This window comes from Hyaena hyaena, unplaced genomic scaffold (assembly GCF_003009895.1).
Source record: "Hyaena hyaena isolate Hyena2069 unplaced genomic scaffold, ASM300989v1 scaffold_56, whole genome shotgun sequence".
In the NCBI taxonomy this organism is placed as follows: Eukaryota; Metazoa; Chordata; class Mammalia; order Carnivora; family Hyaenidae; genus Hyaena; species Hyaena hyaena.
Window position 1 is genome coordinate 1,338,602 of NW_024080688.1, and position 18,474 is coordinate 1,357,075.

Consider the following 18,474-nt stretch of genomic DNA (forward strand, 5'->3'; position numbering starts at 1 on the left):
GTAAGAGTGTAAGTCCTCCAGATCCTGCAAAGTGCCATTAACCTGTGTTAATCTCAGCTGCTAAATGTTGACAGTAACAGTTTTAAAGCTTATGATAACTGAGTCAAAAATGTTAAGTAACAGGGGTGCCTGGGTGGTTCAGTTGGTTAAGTGTCTGACTCCTGATTTCTGCTCAGGTCATGATCTCATGGTTCAAGGGATCAAGCCCCGCATCGGGCTCTGCACTAACATAGCAGAACCTGCTTGGGATTCTGTCTCCCTCTCTCTCTGCCTCTCTCCCATTTGCTCTCTCTCTCTCTCTCTCTCTCAAAATAAATAAATAAACATTTTTAAAAAGTTAAATAAGAGGCACCTGGGTGGCTCACTAGGTTAAGCGTCCAACTTCAACTCAGGTCATGATCTCATGGCTCATGGGTTTGAGCCCATGTTGGGCTCTGGGCTGACAGCATGGAGCCTGGAGCCTGCTTCAGATTCTGTGTCTCCCTCTCTGTCCCTCTCCACTCATGCTCTGTTTCTCTGTCTCTTAAAAAACTTTTTAAATAAAAATAAATAAATAAAAAATAAAAGTTAAATAAAAAAGTAACTGGAAATCTCACCCCCATCAAAATGGATCCCAAAGACATTCCCAAAATGGGTAGTCATGGCTGGTCTTGTTCAACCCCAACAAAACCTCACAGGAGGGAGAACAAATGATTTTAAGATCAGCAGCATGACTGTGGTTTAGATAACTTGCTTTTGCAGATATTTGCAAAACTTGTGAAAAACATCACTTGGAAAAGGAACTTACCACAAATATTAAAGGTGGAATTAAATGATGGGTGAGAAGCCATTGGGACAGTACTTGCTTTAAAAAAGAACTGTGGGTTGGGGCGCCTGGGTGGCTTAGTCGGTTAAGTGTCCGATTTTCGCTTAGGTCATGATCTCGCGGTTCTTGGGTTCAAGCCCCGCGTCGGGCTCTGTGCTGACTGCCAGCTCAGAGCCTGGAGCCTGTTTCAGAGTCTGTGTCTCCCCCTCCCCGACCCCCCCCTGCTCATGCTGTCTCTCTCTCTCCTAGAAATAATTAAAAAAAAAAAAAAAAAAGAACTGTGGAACTAACTGTACAGATATGCTTGAAACAGAACGTGCATTCAAATTTAGGGAAATGAAATTACAAATCCTGATGAAAATGTCCAGACACTTAGTATACACTGGTTCTTCCAATACAGTCAATAGTGAAAGAAATATGTTCTATGAAATTAATATTATAGGCTAGGGAACTGCTAGGGAATCACCCTGTAGGTCATCTGGTTTATTTGTCCTATGAGACAAATTTTCTTGACATTCTGCATGACTGTCTCTACTGACAAAGTGTTCACTTCCTCAAAAGGCTGTTCCCACCGCTGGACAACTGCATTACCTGGGATCCTCACACTGAGCCGCCCTTTAATTTCTAACAATCTTTTGACAGAGGGCTATCTAGGATACAGAAAGTTCCATAAGGGAAGGGACCGGGCTGTCTTGCCTACTGCTATAGTCCCAGTGGCTAGCACAATGTGTGACACATAGTAAACATGCCATAAAAATGAGTACATGGCTGATGACCGCCCACAGGACTCAGTCACGAAGTCCAGTCCAGCTGTCCTTTAGAGCAGTGGTGCTCCAACTGTGAGGTGAAGGAGCTTTTCTTTCCAACCCCTTGTGGATACTTGCACAAAATGCAAAATTACGCGGTTGAATGTCATGACAATATAAAATACTTAAATGCTTATGCTCCCATTTGGACTTACCCTGCACCAAATCAGAAACTAAGGGCTTATGAGCAGATCAGTCTCATTTTCCTGACCTCTTTGTTCCTACAGGCCCTGCTCATTTTATGTCCGATGTTGCGATAGCCTCCTGTGTTCCCTGCACCCTGCTGCCAAATTAATCTCCTGATTAAATCATCCCACTCCTTTTCTCAGACCTGGAATCTCACCACTCCTTATAAGATAAAACCCACACTCCTTTGCCTGCATTCCAGACCCTTTCTCATCTGACCTAAAATCTGGATTTCTAACCATATTTCTCCTACTCACATACACGTACTACATCCACTTCAAATGCATTGGTCTCTGCAGCCTTCCCCCCAATCCATGCTTACGCATTATTCTAGGCTTTGTTTTCTTACCCTGGAAATTCCTTCCCCCTTCTTTTACGCTGCCTCAAACCCTGAACTTTCTGTTTTCTTTGTCTTATGGAGAGAAATTCACAGAATATAAAATTAACTATTTTCAAGTGCCCAACTCAATGGTATTATGTACCAGCTCTTCAAGCTGTGCAACCAACACCTCTATCTAGTTTCAAAACATTTTAATCACCTCAAAAGGAAATCCTGTACCCATTAAGCAGTCACTCCCCCTTCCCCCTTCCCTCTGGGCCCTGGCAACCACTAATCTGCTTTCTTTCTCTATGGATTTGGCTCTTATGGACATTTCATATTAAAGGAATCATACTTTAGTTCCCTTGTTTCTTTTTCTGTATAGTTTTTAGTTTTCTCCCCAAAAGGTTACCCTGTCAATCTTTGAACTTTTCAAGTTGGTTTAACCCATCTACACGGCTTTTTCTGGGTACACCGTCCATTCCACATGGATGTGCCATTTCCTGAACTTTTGTAGCATTTGCTTTCTTACTTATTTTAGCTCTTAATCATATACTGCTCTGAAGTCTTTGTTACATGTTTTAATTTTACCTCATTTCTATCCGTGTGGACTATAAACTCCTCCTTCTAACAGCTTTGGTGCCCCCTCTGTGCCTAGGACCTGCTCGAACACGTGTGTAATTCATGGTGTCCAGCCATACACAAATGAATGATAAAACTACGGAAACTCAATTCTGGATCATCAGTGGGAGAAAGCTTCAAACTCATTTCAGTTCTTCACCTTTATCAGGCTCCCCCCTCCCTGCCACTTTGCTTCTCTCTCTCTCTCTCTCTCTCTCTCTCTCTCTCTCTCTCTCTCAGCATTGTGTCTATCAGGGCCCTTCTCTACCCTGGTAGGAGGTGAACAGGTGTGGCTACAGAAGGATAATGGCAGGCTGCCCAGGGGTGGAGAGGGTGCAAATTCCCTGCATTGATCTTTTGCTAAGAGACTCCTACCTTCATTCTATATCCCCAGATGAAAGCCTGTTGAGAAGAGGGGGTGTGCAGAGATGTCCCAAGGTCATATAAAAAAAAGGTTCCTCTATTTGCTTGCTTTGCTTTTATATGTAAATCAATGTCTTTGGTATTTTGGTTTGAAGTTACTCATAAACTCATATCTGCCTTGTGAAAGGAGATTAACTGTTAAATAATGATGCTAATATTTGTGATTCATACATGAAATAGCAGAGTGATTAAATTATTTTATATAGTACAAACAAATCAATAGGCCCAAACTTGATACTCTTTTATCTAATACTTAACAAAATGTTAGAAAAGGACCTGGTTTTTTAAAGCATGAGTAAGAAGTCCTAATGACATTTTGTACTGTACATTATTATGAGCTTTTCTCCAGCTGTAGTACTAAATAGAATTTGTTACAGTTGCTACTAGAAGCCTCCAAACAAGAATGTAAAACAGTGCTCTGGCCCTTAGGCCATTAAAAACCTGTTTTTCTGACCAGAACAACTAAAAGATCCAACACAGAATGCTGAAGTCTATAATTAACATTTTTCCCCCCTTTCATATTCTATTTTGCCCAGTTTACAACAGTAAAATGGATCTTTCTTCTGGTATTAATTTCAAATCATTATTTATCATTAAAAATGTTAAATAAAAAAAAGAGTAATTTAGGGAATTCCTTAAATATGTAGAGAAGGCTAGCACTGGGAATCCGATAAAAGTGATACTGAAAAGGGGCGCCTGGGTGGCTTAGTCGGTTAAGCGTCCGACTTTCGCTTAGGTCATGATCTCGCAGTTCGTGGGTTCGAGCCCTGTGTCGGGCTCTGTGCTGACTGCCAGCTCAGAGCCTGGAGACTGTTTCAGAATCTGTGACTCTCTGACCCTCCCCTGCTCACGCTGTCTCTCTCTCTCCTAGAAATAAATAAAAATATTTTTAAAAATGCTAAAAAAAAAAAAAGTGATACTGAAAAAATCTGTCCTCAAAATCAAATCAAGTTTAAAAATATTTTAAAGTACTTAGAATGTTCGAAGCCTCCCTGTCCTACAGGCTGTGAATTAGAGAAATCAAATCAAGGTTAGAAGTATTTTTAAAGTACTTATCATGCACTCAGCCCCTTGTGTTACAGGCTGTGAATTGAGGACATCAGATCAAGTTTATAAGTATTTATAAAGTACTTATCATGTACCCAGTCCCCAGTGCTATAGGCTGTGAATTAGGGAAATCAAATCAAGTTTAGAATGTTTATAAAGTACTGATAATACACTCAGTTACCTATGCTATAGCCTGTGAATTAGGGAAGATATGCAGTGCATATATATATATATAAGAGGAATAAGAACTACAATATTCATTTCTATCCTCTATGAATTAACAATTTTGCTTCGTACACAGAATTTGTACATAAAAATTATAAGAGGGGAGCCTGGGTGGCTCAGTCAGTTAAGCGTCCGACTTTGGCTCAGGTCATGATCTCACAGGTTCATGAGTTCAGGCTCTGTGCTGACAGCTCACAGCTTGGACTCTACTTCAGATTCTGTGTGTTTCTCTCTCTCTGCCTCTCCCCCACTCGTGCTCTCTCTTGAAAATAAATATTTTTAAAAAATATATTAAAAAACTATAAGATGACAGCAAAGAATTAGCAAATATAAACATGTAATATAAAATATGGAACGCATTAAATTACATTTCAGAGTAGATCTGCCAATTGTTTTCCTTCAGCTAAGATGAAAATTAGTTTGCATTTCCTGAATTCAAAAGCTGGTGGACAGTGTAAATATTTTATACACATTGTCTGACAAAGGAAATCAACCTGACTTTAAACACTTAATGTGCATAAGAGACAAATTAATTGTGTGTATGTATTGCACTTTGCTAGGATCAAAGATTGTTCCAGTAGATGAATCATGTGCATAACCTAAAAAGATACAACCAAACCAATATGCTGCATTTAATGCCTTGGTTATTTTCTCAGCTTTTACTGTATTGTGGTTATATGCCTCCTTGGTGCCAGACGCTGGCTCACCTACCAGCATGATTTGCTCTCCAGACTAAGAAGTACTAGTCTCACTGTCTCTGAGGCCATGTTCTCAGATGGGCAGATTTTATTTCCTATGTAAGGATACCTAGTGTTGAAATGCAAGCGGTCACTCATTAAATGCTTGTAGAGTTTGTGGAACTGAATAAACTGTAGTGAAATCTGCAAAATTTGAGTTTTGATTACATCTGAACTAAACTGCACTCTATTTTGCCAGGGCAGTCTATATCTGAATGCATTAATTCTATTTAACTTCACATAAGCTACTTCAAAATGTATTTTCCTTATCATTTTCCCCCCAAAGTGTCATGTTGTTCACAACTTACTTTTAAAAGGTTAACAAAATATTTTCTGTCAATGTAACACCAGAACTAAAATGACAATTTATATGTTAAGTATAGTAATTGGAAATAGCTATAATAAATCATCTGACCAAAGGACTGTCATTTGAAATAGTATCTGGGTCTCCTTTTACTCAAATATTATAGTCTAGATATGTAAAAGTCCTTTATTGGCTTTTAAAGAAAAGTAGCTAACTTTATTTCCCAGGGGAGGAGGGGGGAAGAGGATTTAAAAAAATTTTTAATGGGATAGTCCCAGTGAACTTTGTTTTACATTTCTATTAAGTATAAAAAATTTTTCACAAATCATTACGTTATGAATTCACTTGTATAATTCACCCCTTAAATATATTCACTGTGAGGGGTGCTGGGTAGCTCAGTCAGTTAAGCGTCTGACTCTTGATTTCGGCTTAGTTTATCAGGTCATGATCTCAGGCTGGTTAGTGAGTTCAAGCCCCACGTTGGGCTCTGTGCTGACGGTCTGAGGTTGGCTTGGGATTCTCTCTCTCTGCCCCTCCCCCGCTTGCACACAAGCACTTTTTCTCTCTCAAAATAAATAAATTTTTAAACTATATATATTCACTGTGAGAACATTATAAAACAAATCTTTCTGCAAAGCGAATAATCACCTTGTCATTTGGATTTTCAATAAAAGTAGTATCCTATTAACAAAGGATGCATTCTACCTCCTGTTAATAAATTTATTACTGAGAGACACAGAAAGCAATGTAATAATACGTTATTCATAGTATATAATACACACATATAACCTAAAATAATGCAGCAATAAGGGATCCAGGAAAAATATCCAAGGACGCAGGTTTTCCCCTACATCATACCCAACTCAAAGACAGCCACCTGACTCCATGTTGGTCTGGCAACGCTGCCTAGCCACAGGACATGGCCCAAACTGTGGCCTCTTCTTAGCCACCACCTCCCCCACTACTGTTCTTGTTCAATCTAGTTAACAACAATCCTAAACTACCAGAGAGATGGGTATTGTTTGTCTTGTTCCTTGCTTTATCCTTCTTCTCTAAAACGGATCTTGGCACAAAGGAGATATTTGTTGAATAAATAAATCTTCATTAAAAAGGAGCTTTTTCTCAGTGGATTTGTCCTTTGAGGTATCATTACATGAAGTTTGTGTTAACCACACATTCTAAGTGCTATAAACTGAATTTTGTTGGCTGAGGTTTGCCTTGGGCTGTATTAAGGACTAAATCATTAGAAATGGGGGAGGCAGAAAGAAGAGAGAAATATTCAGTATTCATGATACAAAATTTCTATAAGTTTTTAAAACTTTTCATTTAGGTAAAGGTTATTCTAAAGACATCAAGCTGATATAAACTTCTCAAGAGAGGTTCCAAAGAAAGTGACAAGAAAAATGTAACCTGTAATCTGGGTCAAAGGCAAAACCACTTAATTTCCCCTTTGAGATTTCTAGAACAATACAACAGAAAAGAGGAAAAATTAATTAACTCAAAGGCTATTGCTGTGTGTGTGTGTGTGTGTAATGTATTGCTCTATATTTATTTATACATTATATTAAATACATGTTACATAGATCATATATTAAAAATGTACCTTTTAGGGGTGCCTGGGCTGCTCAGTGCTTGAGCATCCAACTTCAGCTCAGGTCATGATCTCACAGGGCAAGGGTTCATGCCCCACGTCAGGCTCTGTGCTAACAGCTCAAGCCTGAAGCTTGCTTCAGATTCTCTCTCTACCCCTCCCCCACTTATGCTCTGTCTCTCCCTCTCTCTCAAAAAGAAACATTAAAAAAAGTACCTTTTACAGTATTCACTCAAAAATCTGACTAGATTTGGAGGAACTTCAATTCACTTGATATTAATAACTCGATCGTGGGATCATTTATATCTATTAAAAGTATAATAGACAGACGTACTTTTTAGAAAAAAATTTCAAAAGAGGATGGCTTTTAAATAAAATAACTCCAGAAACTATTTTTTTTTAAAAGCTCTGTTTGGGGGCACCTGGGTGGCTCAGTTGGTTAAGCAACTGACTTCTGCTCAGGTCATGATCTCCCAGTTCATGAGTTCAAGCCCCACATCAGGCTCTGTGCTAACAGCTAGGAGGAGCCTGGAACCTACTTCGGATTCTGTGTCTCCCTCTCGCTCTGCCCCTTCCCCGCTAACACTTTGTCTCCCTCTCTCTCTCTCAAAAATAAACAAACATTAAAAACTTAAAAAAAAAAATAATAAAAGCTCTGTTTGTCAGTGTATGCTGAAGTTCAAATAGGCAGCATAGAAATAAATCAAATTGAATCCTATGTAAGGCTGAAAAAATTTAGAGGCTGTAACAGAAATGGGATATTTTTCTCTTCCCAAATAGAGGCTAGTCAAGCAAAGACTACAGAGGAGCCCAAAATGTGAAATAAAACTGGATACAATCAAAAAGAATTAATGTGGTACCTTACCATTATCATCACTGGCTTTCAAGGAATAAAAGAGAGGATTCTCCATGTTTGATTTACCTTTTGCCTTGATTTTTACTGATAAGAGTTACAGGCATACTAAAAAAATAGAAAAGCTATAAATGTATGCTTTTAGTTACAGAGGTAATTTTATATTATTGGCTAAACTTTGGAAAAGAGGGGAAAATATAATTTTTTTAAAAAGCCCTCTATAACTTCACTATTTAATATAACTGTCATAATTTTTGCATATTCCTTCCCTTCCAGACTTTTTCATAAACATATATTTATATAAGGTTGTAATCAATGGTGCAAATACATTTTTATGCTATTTTTAAAATATTTTTCAGATTTATCATTTTCTAAATTGTCATTGATGATTGTGTAACATTCTACCTAGTGATTACACCATAATTTACTTAACCAGTGCTTTTAAGGGGTGCCTGGGTAGCTCAGTCGGTTAAGCTTCCGACTTAGGCTCAGGTCATGATCTCATGGTTCGTGGGTTTGAGCCCCACATCAGGTTCTGTGCTGGCAGCTCAGAGCCTGGAGCCTATTTCAGATTCTATGTCTCCCTCTCTCTCTACCCCTCCCTGCTCATGTTCTCTTTCTGTCTCAAAAATAAACTATAAAAATTAAAAAAAAAAAACAGTGCTTTTATGAAAGTCTTTGTGTATATTGCTTTTCCTATATCCTCCATGTCTTTAGGAAATGTTTCAGAAGTAGGAGTACAGCATCTCAGTATGTGATATACTGCCTGATAGCTTTCTAAGCAGCCTGAATTCAATCACAATGATATCAGAAATATATATGAGTACAAGCTTCTTCGGTTCCAGAACCAAAAATTTTACAATTAAAAAAAGTATCATCAACAATCACTAGGAAGGATACATATATGTTCTACTATTATTAAACTGAAATTGAGGCGTGCAAATCCGCTATCTTGTAAGTCTGTTTAATATGAATCCTCTGGGGGTGAATCATCCCCAGTGATCTCATAAAACCAAGTCCTGAAGTTGTAGTATTTGAACTTGGGAGACTCAGGATTCCTGGTGACCATTCTAAGGGAAGAAGAACCAGTAACACTCAGACTAGCCGGCTAGTCTCTCTTGACACAATCTTATTGACAACACTGAGTAATACGGTGCCAAGACAATGGAGTTAATTTTATAGGATGATCCCAAGGGGGAGAATACAGCAATGAACTTAAGCGTAGCAAGGGTAAGGCCCACTAAAAATAATCTAAACTAAGTGCACTGATCAGTGGGTCCAGGAGGGGAAGGGGGTTCCAAAACAATATCTATCAGAATTGTTTTGGAGAGTCAGAGTTTCTGACTCAGTAGGTTTGGGTGTGGCCCGAGAATTTGCATTTCTACCAAGTTTGCAGATGAAGACGATGCTGTTGGTCCAAGGACCACACTTGAGAACCACTGCCTTGGACGATTTCTTCATTCTTTTATTTAAAACAGTTATGGAGTGCCTACTAAGTATTGTGTTATATGCTAAAGATAGGAAGATGAATAAAACCCAGTCAGTACCTACTTCAAGTAACTGATATCTATATTTCTGTAGACACTGTACTGCTCTAGTGCCAACAAATTTGGACTTCACTGAAAACAAAATTTAAAAATATATTATGCCACTTTTAAATAAAGCCAGGATGTTTTTAATCAGTTCCAAATGCTTTAGGAAAACATGTAGTAATCCTACATTGGCAAACGTCTGAGTATTTTCTTCACTCTTCTGGATTTTACTGACATGTGCAAATAATTTGTTGAAGTATCTTCTTCATTTATATATACACCATTCATACGTTTGTTCTCTTTCACAAAATCTATCTTCTACACAAAACAGAAGACAGAATTTATCTAAACACTTTTCCACATGCAATCAAAAACTTGTTTACACAGGTAATTATCAACTGACAGAAAAGAATGAAATTTAGCAAGGTAGGACTTTGGGATTCCCTTCTCTAGGTTCAGACTTCCACAACACTGTGGAAAAAGCGAATGGCGAATTAACGATTTGCATGAGGGTGGCCTAAACCTAACTGTTAAACATTACCTGTTAGCTGATTCACAGAATTAATGAACTTGCTTTTGACATGGCTACTAAGCCTCTATCTCTAACAAAGACAAGTTGGCTTGCCACAACTACTCTTGGCAAATAATAATAATGATAATAATAATAATAAAGCATGTATTAAGTTGTATGATCTGTGGATTCACAAAAGCATTAAGCATTATTTATACTTCAGTCTACTTTTTTCTAGTGTGATTGAAAGGTTCTCCTCATTTCAATCTACTAAGAAGCTACTTTAAAACTCTGGAAGAACTAACTCATGGAGACACTAGATAATTTGTCTAACATCGCAGTGAAAATAAAAAGATCTAATGAGAGGTAATGTTCAGATATTTGATTACCAACCACTAACACATAATCTTAATTTTGGTAACATTTCCTAGGAAACTTGACGTTGGAGAATAACAACTCTTCTCTGAGGGAAAAAATGGTTCAAAGAAGACTTGTATTGATTTTTAAGAGAAAAATAAAAACATGTATAGGAAACTATATCCTTTCCAATCACTGCTGTTTGCAATGGTTACTTTCCTATTTTGTTTCGTTAGAGGCTGCTTTATGGAGAAACTAGAACATGAGTCACTTTAATTTTATTTTTCCTTCTCCAGATCACCTCTTTCAAACTCCCACGTGTGTTGTCTATTCCCTAAAGGCCTTGTATTCAGGTATCAAGGAAACTAGGAACTAACCACTCAAATTTTTGCTGACAATGATTTAAAGACCTAACCCTGCTAGGAATATCGGCATTTTGAAAGTGGACTTCAAACTTTCAAATGACAAATACAGTTTGAGAGGTGGAATGCCACCTAGTGGGGTGGGGTCAAAGTTAAGGGGTTCTTTCTAGCACTTCATCATTGTACTCAGATTCTGACAGGTCTGTTTTCCCATTGCCTTCCCTATAAAGGGAAATTTATTCCTAAACATACAGGATAAGAATATCCTCTTTCCAGTCACTTTCCCAGATTCCCTCCTGAAGCAACTTACAGAGCCAGAGAGAATAACACTGCCAGGTGGCAATTTCAGAATTTAAAGACATATATTTTTAATTTTTAAAGGTTTATTTATTTTTGAGAGAGAGACAGGGTGGTAACAGAGGAGGGGCAGAGAGAGAGGGAGACACAGAATCCAAAGCAGGCTCCCGGCTCTGAGCTGTCAGCACAGAGCCCCATGTGGGGCTCCAACTAGCAAACCGTGAGAACATAACCTGAGCTGAAGTCAGATGATTAACTGACTAAGCCACCCAGCGCCCCTAGAGACATTTTATTCTGTGATGTCACTGAGAAGCACGGTGAGTTCTTAGAAACCAACCTGATATTTGAGGTCTATGCACGGTAACTGCAATCTGCTGACTGCGGGAGTAGGCCATACACAGATCTCTTACACTCCTACGCAGGGTATTTCCCTATTTTTCTACCTCCCTCCTATCTCCCTTCTCCTTATCTGTGGTAAACTGTGAAGGAATTCACACCCCAGGTTTATGCTAATATGAACTCTTGCCAGAAGGTCAGAAAATTTGTCTCTGTAAGTCTTAAACTCTCCTTGATGAGTCCACAAATGAAAGCATTTTTAAAGAAAGTCGATCAGTCAAACTAGCAATGAATTTATTTTGTAAAATCAATGAAGTAGAATGTTTCCTAAACAGATAATCAAATTGAATTAAACCATTATGTGATCTACTTTAAATCCTGACCATGAAGTTTTAAGTCTCAATTTTAATTGATTTGTGTTGCATGAATTGATTACTTCATTTCTTTCCTTTATATCTGAGAAATCACAGTAGGAAAAGGAAAATCATCGCACCCTTTCGCATAAAAGATTTTCAAGTTGAGAACTGCCTAGTCACTGAAATAGCTAAAGGTACAGCAATGACTCTGAGAAAGCCAAACTGAAGAGAGTGGAAGTGACTATCACTCCCCACTCCCCAACCCAAAGGAGAAGCACAGGAAAAGGAATACTCACTCCAGGCACAAGCCTGAGCTTTCTCTGCCCTGTCTCCCTACCCCTTTAGCTATGTTCCTCTGTGGGCTCGGTAGCTCCATATTCCAGGAACAGAATGGCCTTCAGACCTGGAATCAAGTCTCTTACGCTCTTGCGGAGAAGATGCTTCACAGTAAAATGTATTACTTAAAAATTCATAAGCAGAATTTAAAATTTATTATTTTGGGGCACCTGGGTAACTCAACTGGTTGGGCGTCTTGATTTCAGCGCGGGTTATGATTTTGGGGTTCATGAGTTCAAGCCCCGCGTCGGGCTCTATGCTGAAAGCTCAGAGCCTCGAGCCTGCTTTGGATTCTGTGTCTCCCTCTCTCTCTCCCTCTCTGCCCCTCTACCACTTGCACACGCTCTCTCTCGCTCTTTCCCTCTCTCAAAAATAAACCTTAAAGAAAATTTTAATTTGTTATTTGGATGATGCATGGTTTTCCAATTACTCCCTACTAGTAAACTGGTGGGCTAATAGAAGGCATACTCACTCTGAAGCCTCTAAAAGCCGATTTTTGTTTACAGCTTGACAGAAAAAGAGTCAATTCTTACAAGTACAAGTCACTATTTGGTCTTTTAGTCTGAGATAATAACCTGTCTTTTGATGTGAAGGTTCACAGGCCTCATTATAAAACAAACCAGCTCCTGGATAACATACATTAAGTGCTCGCAGAGGACACCATAAAGATATGTAAAGAATAGGACTTAACAAATAAAAGCACAATCTGCATCTAGACGGCCTTAGACACGCAATGTTGACACAAGAGGATCCACGTTGTGTCTACGCAGGACTCACAAAGATAATCTCAATAAAATAAAAAAATTATTAGTCTGTTTCTTTATTGAAAATCATCAGGGAATAGGAAGTAAAATTTTAAATCAAACAGTGATGAAATACTTGCAGAAACATTTTATAAATTGACCACCACATAGCAAGTATTATCTTCAGCTCATTCTCAACAATGATCTCAAAATTAATACTACGGCGAATTATTAGAATTTGTAGAAGAGTTAGCGACGACGTGGATAACCATGGAGTTTCTCTTTAAAATATCTGCTCAGTTAAATTCAGGACAAGGTCATATAAGACACACAGGCTTGCTGATAAAGTCTTAAAATCAAACCAAAAAAAAAAAAAGCATAGAACGATAACTGCAATATTTTTCCCAATTCATAGAGGAGGAAATGGAGAAGTAGAAAGGATAAGTGGTCACTGGCCATTACCGCCCTGACTGTGCTGGAGTTCATCTGATCTCAGAAATAAAGCAGAGTCGGGCCTGCTTAGTAATCAGATAGGAGAAAGAACAAGTGATTTGCCTCGTAATAACTGAAACTGTGAAAAATGTAAACACTCATATTCTGAATTCAATATTCAGTATTAAAGTGTTAATATGTATTGATTGTTGAAGAAAAATATTTCTTGGTATATAAACATTTTAAAAAATAAATAAGTATATACTCTTACTGGTGATAGCTTTTGTCTTAGTATCTACAAAGATATCCCCAAAATATGGTCTATTGTATTTGAATTGGTTTCCTTCCAAGAGCCAAGTTAAGTATTTTTGGTAAAAATAAAATGTGACATTTTTATTAAATTATCTCTAAAATATAACGTCATATAAATCTGCTTCTGTATTGTGGTAAAATACAAATAGTAAATAAGAAACTCCAAGAAGATTTCAAATATTCTTCAATTTAAAATGTTTACCTAGAATGTTACGACATGTATAATATGCGGGGGCTGTCTATGCTTACAAAGTGGTTATTCAGAATCTTACTATACTTTGGTGGAGTCAAATTAGATCAGTTTCAAAAGATCTCCGTAAGCATTTTTTGTTACTTTTAGGCCTCAACCACCTACCCTAATATCGCGATTTGCTAGGAAAAATAAGAAAAGCAGCTTAGAAATTCAGTTTAACTGTTTTTAAGGAGGCGGGAGCATATTTTACATTTACGGATTGGTGACTTAAATCAAGTTTTCTTGATCAGTGATTTTTAAAGAAATCCTCTACAACTGGTATTTATTTAGTGGAAATGTTAGGAGATCAAAAACTTCTTCCAGTATATCTGCTACACCTTAAGACATATATTTTCAAGTTCAAGTGACAATGGATTTAGCCGGACACCTACAAATTAGAATGATGACATTTTCTGTGTTATCCATTAGCAGATAAAGAGATACATACATACATACATACATAGATCCTATGAAAGAAGTAAAAGTATAGGCCAGGATTTATAAAAAAATTTGTAAAGTAGTACTTTACACTTTTCTCCTACTTTGTGAAAGTCTCTTGTCATTCACAACCATTTCAGAATTTGAAAACTAAATGAAATGTATTAATACTTGTGTATGTTTTCACAGCAGTGCCTTTCACATAGCATTCACATGTAGAATTATCCTAATAATTACAGTTCATGGCAAACATCTTACTTTCAGAGAATTACAGAGCAGAGAAAAATAAGTATTTGTTTACAGTCCTGTAACTTACTAACCAAAAGCAATTAGCCGTGATCAGTAACGCATTTCTAATTCATATTCCTAAGGTCAGACTTCGTCTCCTATATAAATTTTAAATGTCCTAGAGATTTTGAAATTAATAGTGATTTTTAAAAATTATGATACACTGTTTTTTAAATATAATTCTGAAATATACAAAGAAATGAACATTAAGGAAATTTGTCCCTTGAAAGAAAACAGTGTATTCAATTATTAAAAACACCAATCACAAAAATACTTCCAAAAGTACTTTAAGCTCAATAAAGACTATGATGCTGGCAGACATTTATGTTTTGCTTTTTAAAAATTATATCCTTTTAAATTTAAAAGAACGAAAAGCAATGTCCAAAAATCTCAGCCCAGAATTCTCCAAGCCTTCAGCCTTCATCAATGCCATGCTTTTATAGTAGTTACTGAAAAGACTAGAAACAAACTTTTAAATATGAAAAAGATTTTGATTTTAAAATGAAAAAAAACCCCACATTTCTCCCCTCCAATGAGTTGTAAGAGGTTGAGATGGTCACCAGGTGATTCTAAGATGCATTAAGATATAATTATCAGCAAGTGAACATATCACATAACATATCATATAACTGAAATACAGGAGAAAAATCACGTGGAGTACACAGTAAAGCAAAAATAGATGGTTTTGTAACAAGCTTCATTTTTGTGGCTAACATAAAGTTAGTTTTAAATTCTCCTATACCAGAGAAGACTATGGCGCCATATTAGCTACAGAATGAATCTGAGCACCTGACTTGAAAATAGACAACATAAAAATTATGTTAAAACTTGAACAGGTTCTCTTGAAACGTCACTCCTACTAACACTAACCGGTAACACGTGTAAGTGTCTTCCACGAAACAATCATAAGAGTGTGAAGTATTTCTTTAAAAGAGAAGCCCCAGGGAATGTCTATGTCAGTCTCTATATCAGAAGGGTTTCCTCAATCATCTAACACCGCCCGTTTGGTCCTGTTCTCAGTGATTGATCGTTCAGCTATAGACAGAAGACTGCCACCCAACGCCTGAGATTTCTGGAAGAAGATGATACCCGGGTCCTTTTAAAGAGTAAGTTATTAGTGTTCTCTCAACAACTCTGCTTACAAGTTGTTTCGTGAAGGACAAAAACAGTTGACATTAAAATAATGTACTTCAAAATAAGGAGCCTCTCCAGCAGTTGGGCTCCTACAACTCATTCAGCATCTTGCCTGGTTTTGTTTTCAGACGATGATTTACAAAATTAATTTTACATTTCATCCCCTGATCTTGAAAGGAAAAGGAGAAAACCTTAAGCTTCTTCATGACAGATTACTCTTATTTGACTTTATTCCTCCTAAAACGGATACTACCTTCCCAAGAAAACAGTGAAGTATCCTTAGACTCAAGTGAATTAGATTCTTACGTTAGAACAAGAGCACAGCCGAATAACCACTACAGAATGGTCATCCCCATCATCTTGCAAATTCTGGGTACAGCAACACATTTCGCAAAATGCAATTAGAGTGAGGCGACTCACCTAAGCAACGGAAGCTAACAAGAAGATTTTAGAAATGCAGCCTTCTGATCCCCAGCAGAGGTAAAGGCCCCTTCTTTACCTAACAACCGATCTTATATAAAAGCAGCAAATAGGTTACTCCCAGTCTCTGCCTCCTTACCTTAGGCTCCTCCCCAAATACCAAGGCACACAGTACCACAACTACACACCCACTTTCCACCCCCTGCACTGAGGGACCGGGGCTTTTTGTCAAGCTACCTGCCTCTCCCAACCTCAGAGTACACACAGCGGGTGCTGAGGCTCCGCGAGCGTGGGGGCCCCCGGCCCGGTAATTCCACTCTTCCTAACGGGGGGGCGGGGCGGGGGGCGCCCTTCTCCATCCCCCGCGACCCCCCGGGAGTCTGGCTGACATCCCAGCCCCTCCACTCGGCTCGCGGCCAGCACAGCGCTCCAGAGCGCCGGGACCCGGGGGACCCCCGAGGGCGCCCCTCGCTGAACTGTCACCGCGACCCTCACACAGTGGCCCGCCGCCTGGGCTCCGGAGAGAGCGAGCAGAGACTCCGCGGCCGCGGGACGGACACGCATCGGAGCCCGCGTTTCGGTCCCAAACTTCGCCTCGAGCGCCTCCTGGACGCCCGCGCACCTCCACCGGGGACTCGGAGGTCCCCGGTTCTGTCGGACCGCGCGACCCAGGCGCTTCCTCGAGGGGGGCTGTCCGGGGAGCGCGGGACGCCCGGCTGGCGTCTCCCGGTGCGCGGCCGCCGCTCCGTGTGGGACGTCTCGCGCGCAGCCCGTGCCCTCCCGCGCCCGGCGGGCTCTCTCTGCGCCGGGACTTCTCAGCGCGCGCGCCCCTCACCCGGGACCTGCCCGCGCCCGTGCCCTCAGCTCTCGACGCCGCAGCCCGGGCCCCGCGACCCCGCAGCCCCGGCCCTCCTGGGGCCCCGACCCTTCGGCGCTTCCCCGCCCTCCGGAGCCTCCCCTCCGCCCCGCGGACCCCCAGCGCCGCCCCGCACCCGGACACTGACCTGCGGCGGCGCCCCGCTCCGGCGTCCCGGCGGCCGACCCGAGCGCCCCAGGCGGCGGCGGCGGCGGCGGCGGCGGCGGCTCCGACGCGGGCGCGGACTCGGGCTCCGAGTGCGGTCGGCCCCGCCTGCCCGAGGCCGAGCCGGGCCGGGGGCGGGCGCGGCGCGGCGCGGCGCGGGGGCGGGCGCGGGGGCGGGGAGCGCGCGGCGCGGGGCGCCTGCCGCCCGGCGCACAGTAGGGCCCCTGGCCGCGCGGGCTGCCTTCGCGCGCGCCCACTCGACTCGTCCGTTCCTCGCAACCACCGCTGGGAGGCGGCTCAGAAATGGTCCCATTTCACAGAGCGAACAGAGCTCGGAGAGGTGCCCACGGGGCGACGTCTGGGAAGAGCACGAGGTGCGAGATTCCGGCGCCCGCCTTCCATCCCCAGGCCGGTGTGTCTCCCCCGCCGCACTCTGGTCTGGGAGATTCCTTTCTTCCAAGTTGTTATTTTTAATGACACTCTTAAAAAAGAAATGAAATCGTATTTCTAATGGCCCGTTTAGCTGATGGCCCGGTGGTGCCTCACACTTTCAGTGCCCCCCTTTTTGCATTTGTACTTAACGCAGGTGTCCATTAGTCCCTTAAAGCGACAGAGTTTGGGTTTTAATCATTAAAAGCATTTCTTAAACTCATTAACAGAATTTCCTGAATTCTTCAGTGGTGTTTTCTCCACTGAGGGACTGGGACACGTGGGGTGGGGTGGGGTGGGGGTGGGGTGGGGGTGGGGCGGGACGTGGGACGTGGGAATCTCAAGTTGGAGAAGCAGTTTGGGGGCGCGCTGCCCTGCAAATGTCCCGGGTAGACTGCGGGCCGCCTCTTTTTGTGCAGGCCTCTCCACGGCCACCCGTCCAGAGCGGGTTAACAGATGCCCAGCGAGAAAGCCTCCGGTCTTGCGAACTTGAGGCCTTCCCTTCTGTCCCTTGCTCCCATCTCATTTGCTGAGCATCTGGTTCTAGGCCCTGTCCTCCTTGAGGGGGCAAAGACGAATAAAGTTTTTGATGTCAAGAAGCTTATCATTTGCTTGTCCAGAATGCTCTCTCGTACTTTAACGTCTTAACTTGTGCGGGATGCCTAGTTCTTCTCCCTTCGGTGCAGAAGGCTCTCTCTTGTAGTCTGCAGTAAAATTTCGTGAGAGCGAGGGTCACTTCTGAGAAGGTTCAGAGCTTAAGGCAATGGATTCATGCCCAATGGCTCCTTGTCCCCTCAAACAGGAAGTGCTACAGCTCTCTAGGGACGTCAAAGAACATTTATTGACCCTTGAAAACCTCATTTCTTTGCCCGTCATCTAGCTAAGTCAGGTTGTCTCGCTCAGCATTCTAAACTCAGACACAGAAGTGTCGCATGTGTCCTACTTCTAGATCATTCCAGAGTTCCAATCTGCCTTTTTTTTTTGTAACAGCTTTATTGAGATAGAATTTACATGAACACCA

General features: G+C 40.9%; 2 protein-coding genes across 3 annotated transcripts in view; one reads left to right on the forward strand and one right to left on the reverse strand.

Annotated features, from left to right (window-relative positions):
* PPARG (peroxisome proliferator activated receptor gamma) overlaps positions 1–16,099 on the reverse strand; it is a 134,785-nt gene extending 118,686 nt beyond the window's left edge. For both annotated transcript variants that reach the window (XM_039231311.1, XM_039231310.1), the window contains exon 1: positions 16,004–16,099. The gene's annotated coding sequence lies outside the window, so the exon portion shown is untranslated. The remainder of the gene's footprint in view (positions 1–16,003) is intronic.
* LOC120231287 (atherin-like) lies at positions 15,926–17,676 on the forward strand. The gene is made up of 4 exons (XM_039231300.1): positions 15,926–15,956; positions 16,059–16,063; positions 16,148–16,310; positions 16,503–17,676. Exons 1-4 carry the CDS (start codon positions 15,926–15,928, stop codon positions 17,519–17,521), a joined length of 1,218 nt encoding a protein of 405 aa, XP_039087231.1. The 3' UTR covers positions 17,522–17,676.
* Positions 17,677–18,474: the final 798 nt, after the last annotated feature.

Excerpts from the sequence above, each read along its gene's own strand:
- LOC120231287 (XM_039231300.1), top strand. The coding sequence starts at position 15,926 with ATGGTCATCCCCATCATCTTGCAAATTCTGG. Across the intron at positions 16,311-16,502 it reads GCGTGGGGGCCCCCGGCCCG|TGGCCCGCCGCCTGGGCTCC; the intron begins GTAATTCCACTC and ends ACCCTCACACAG.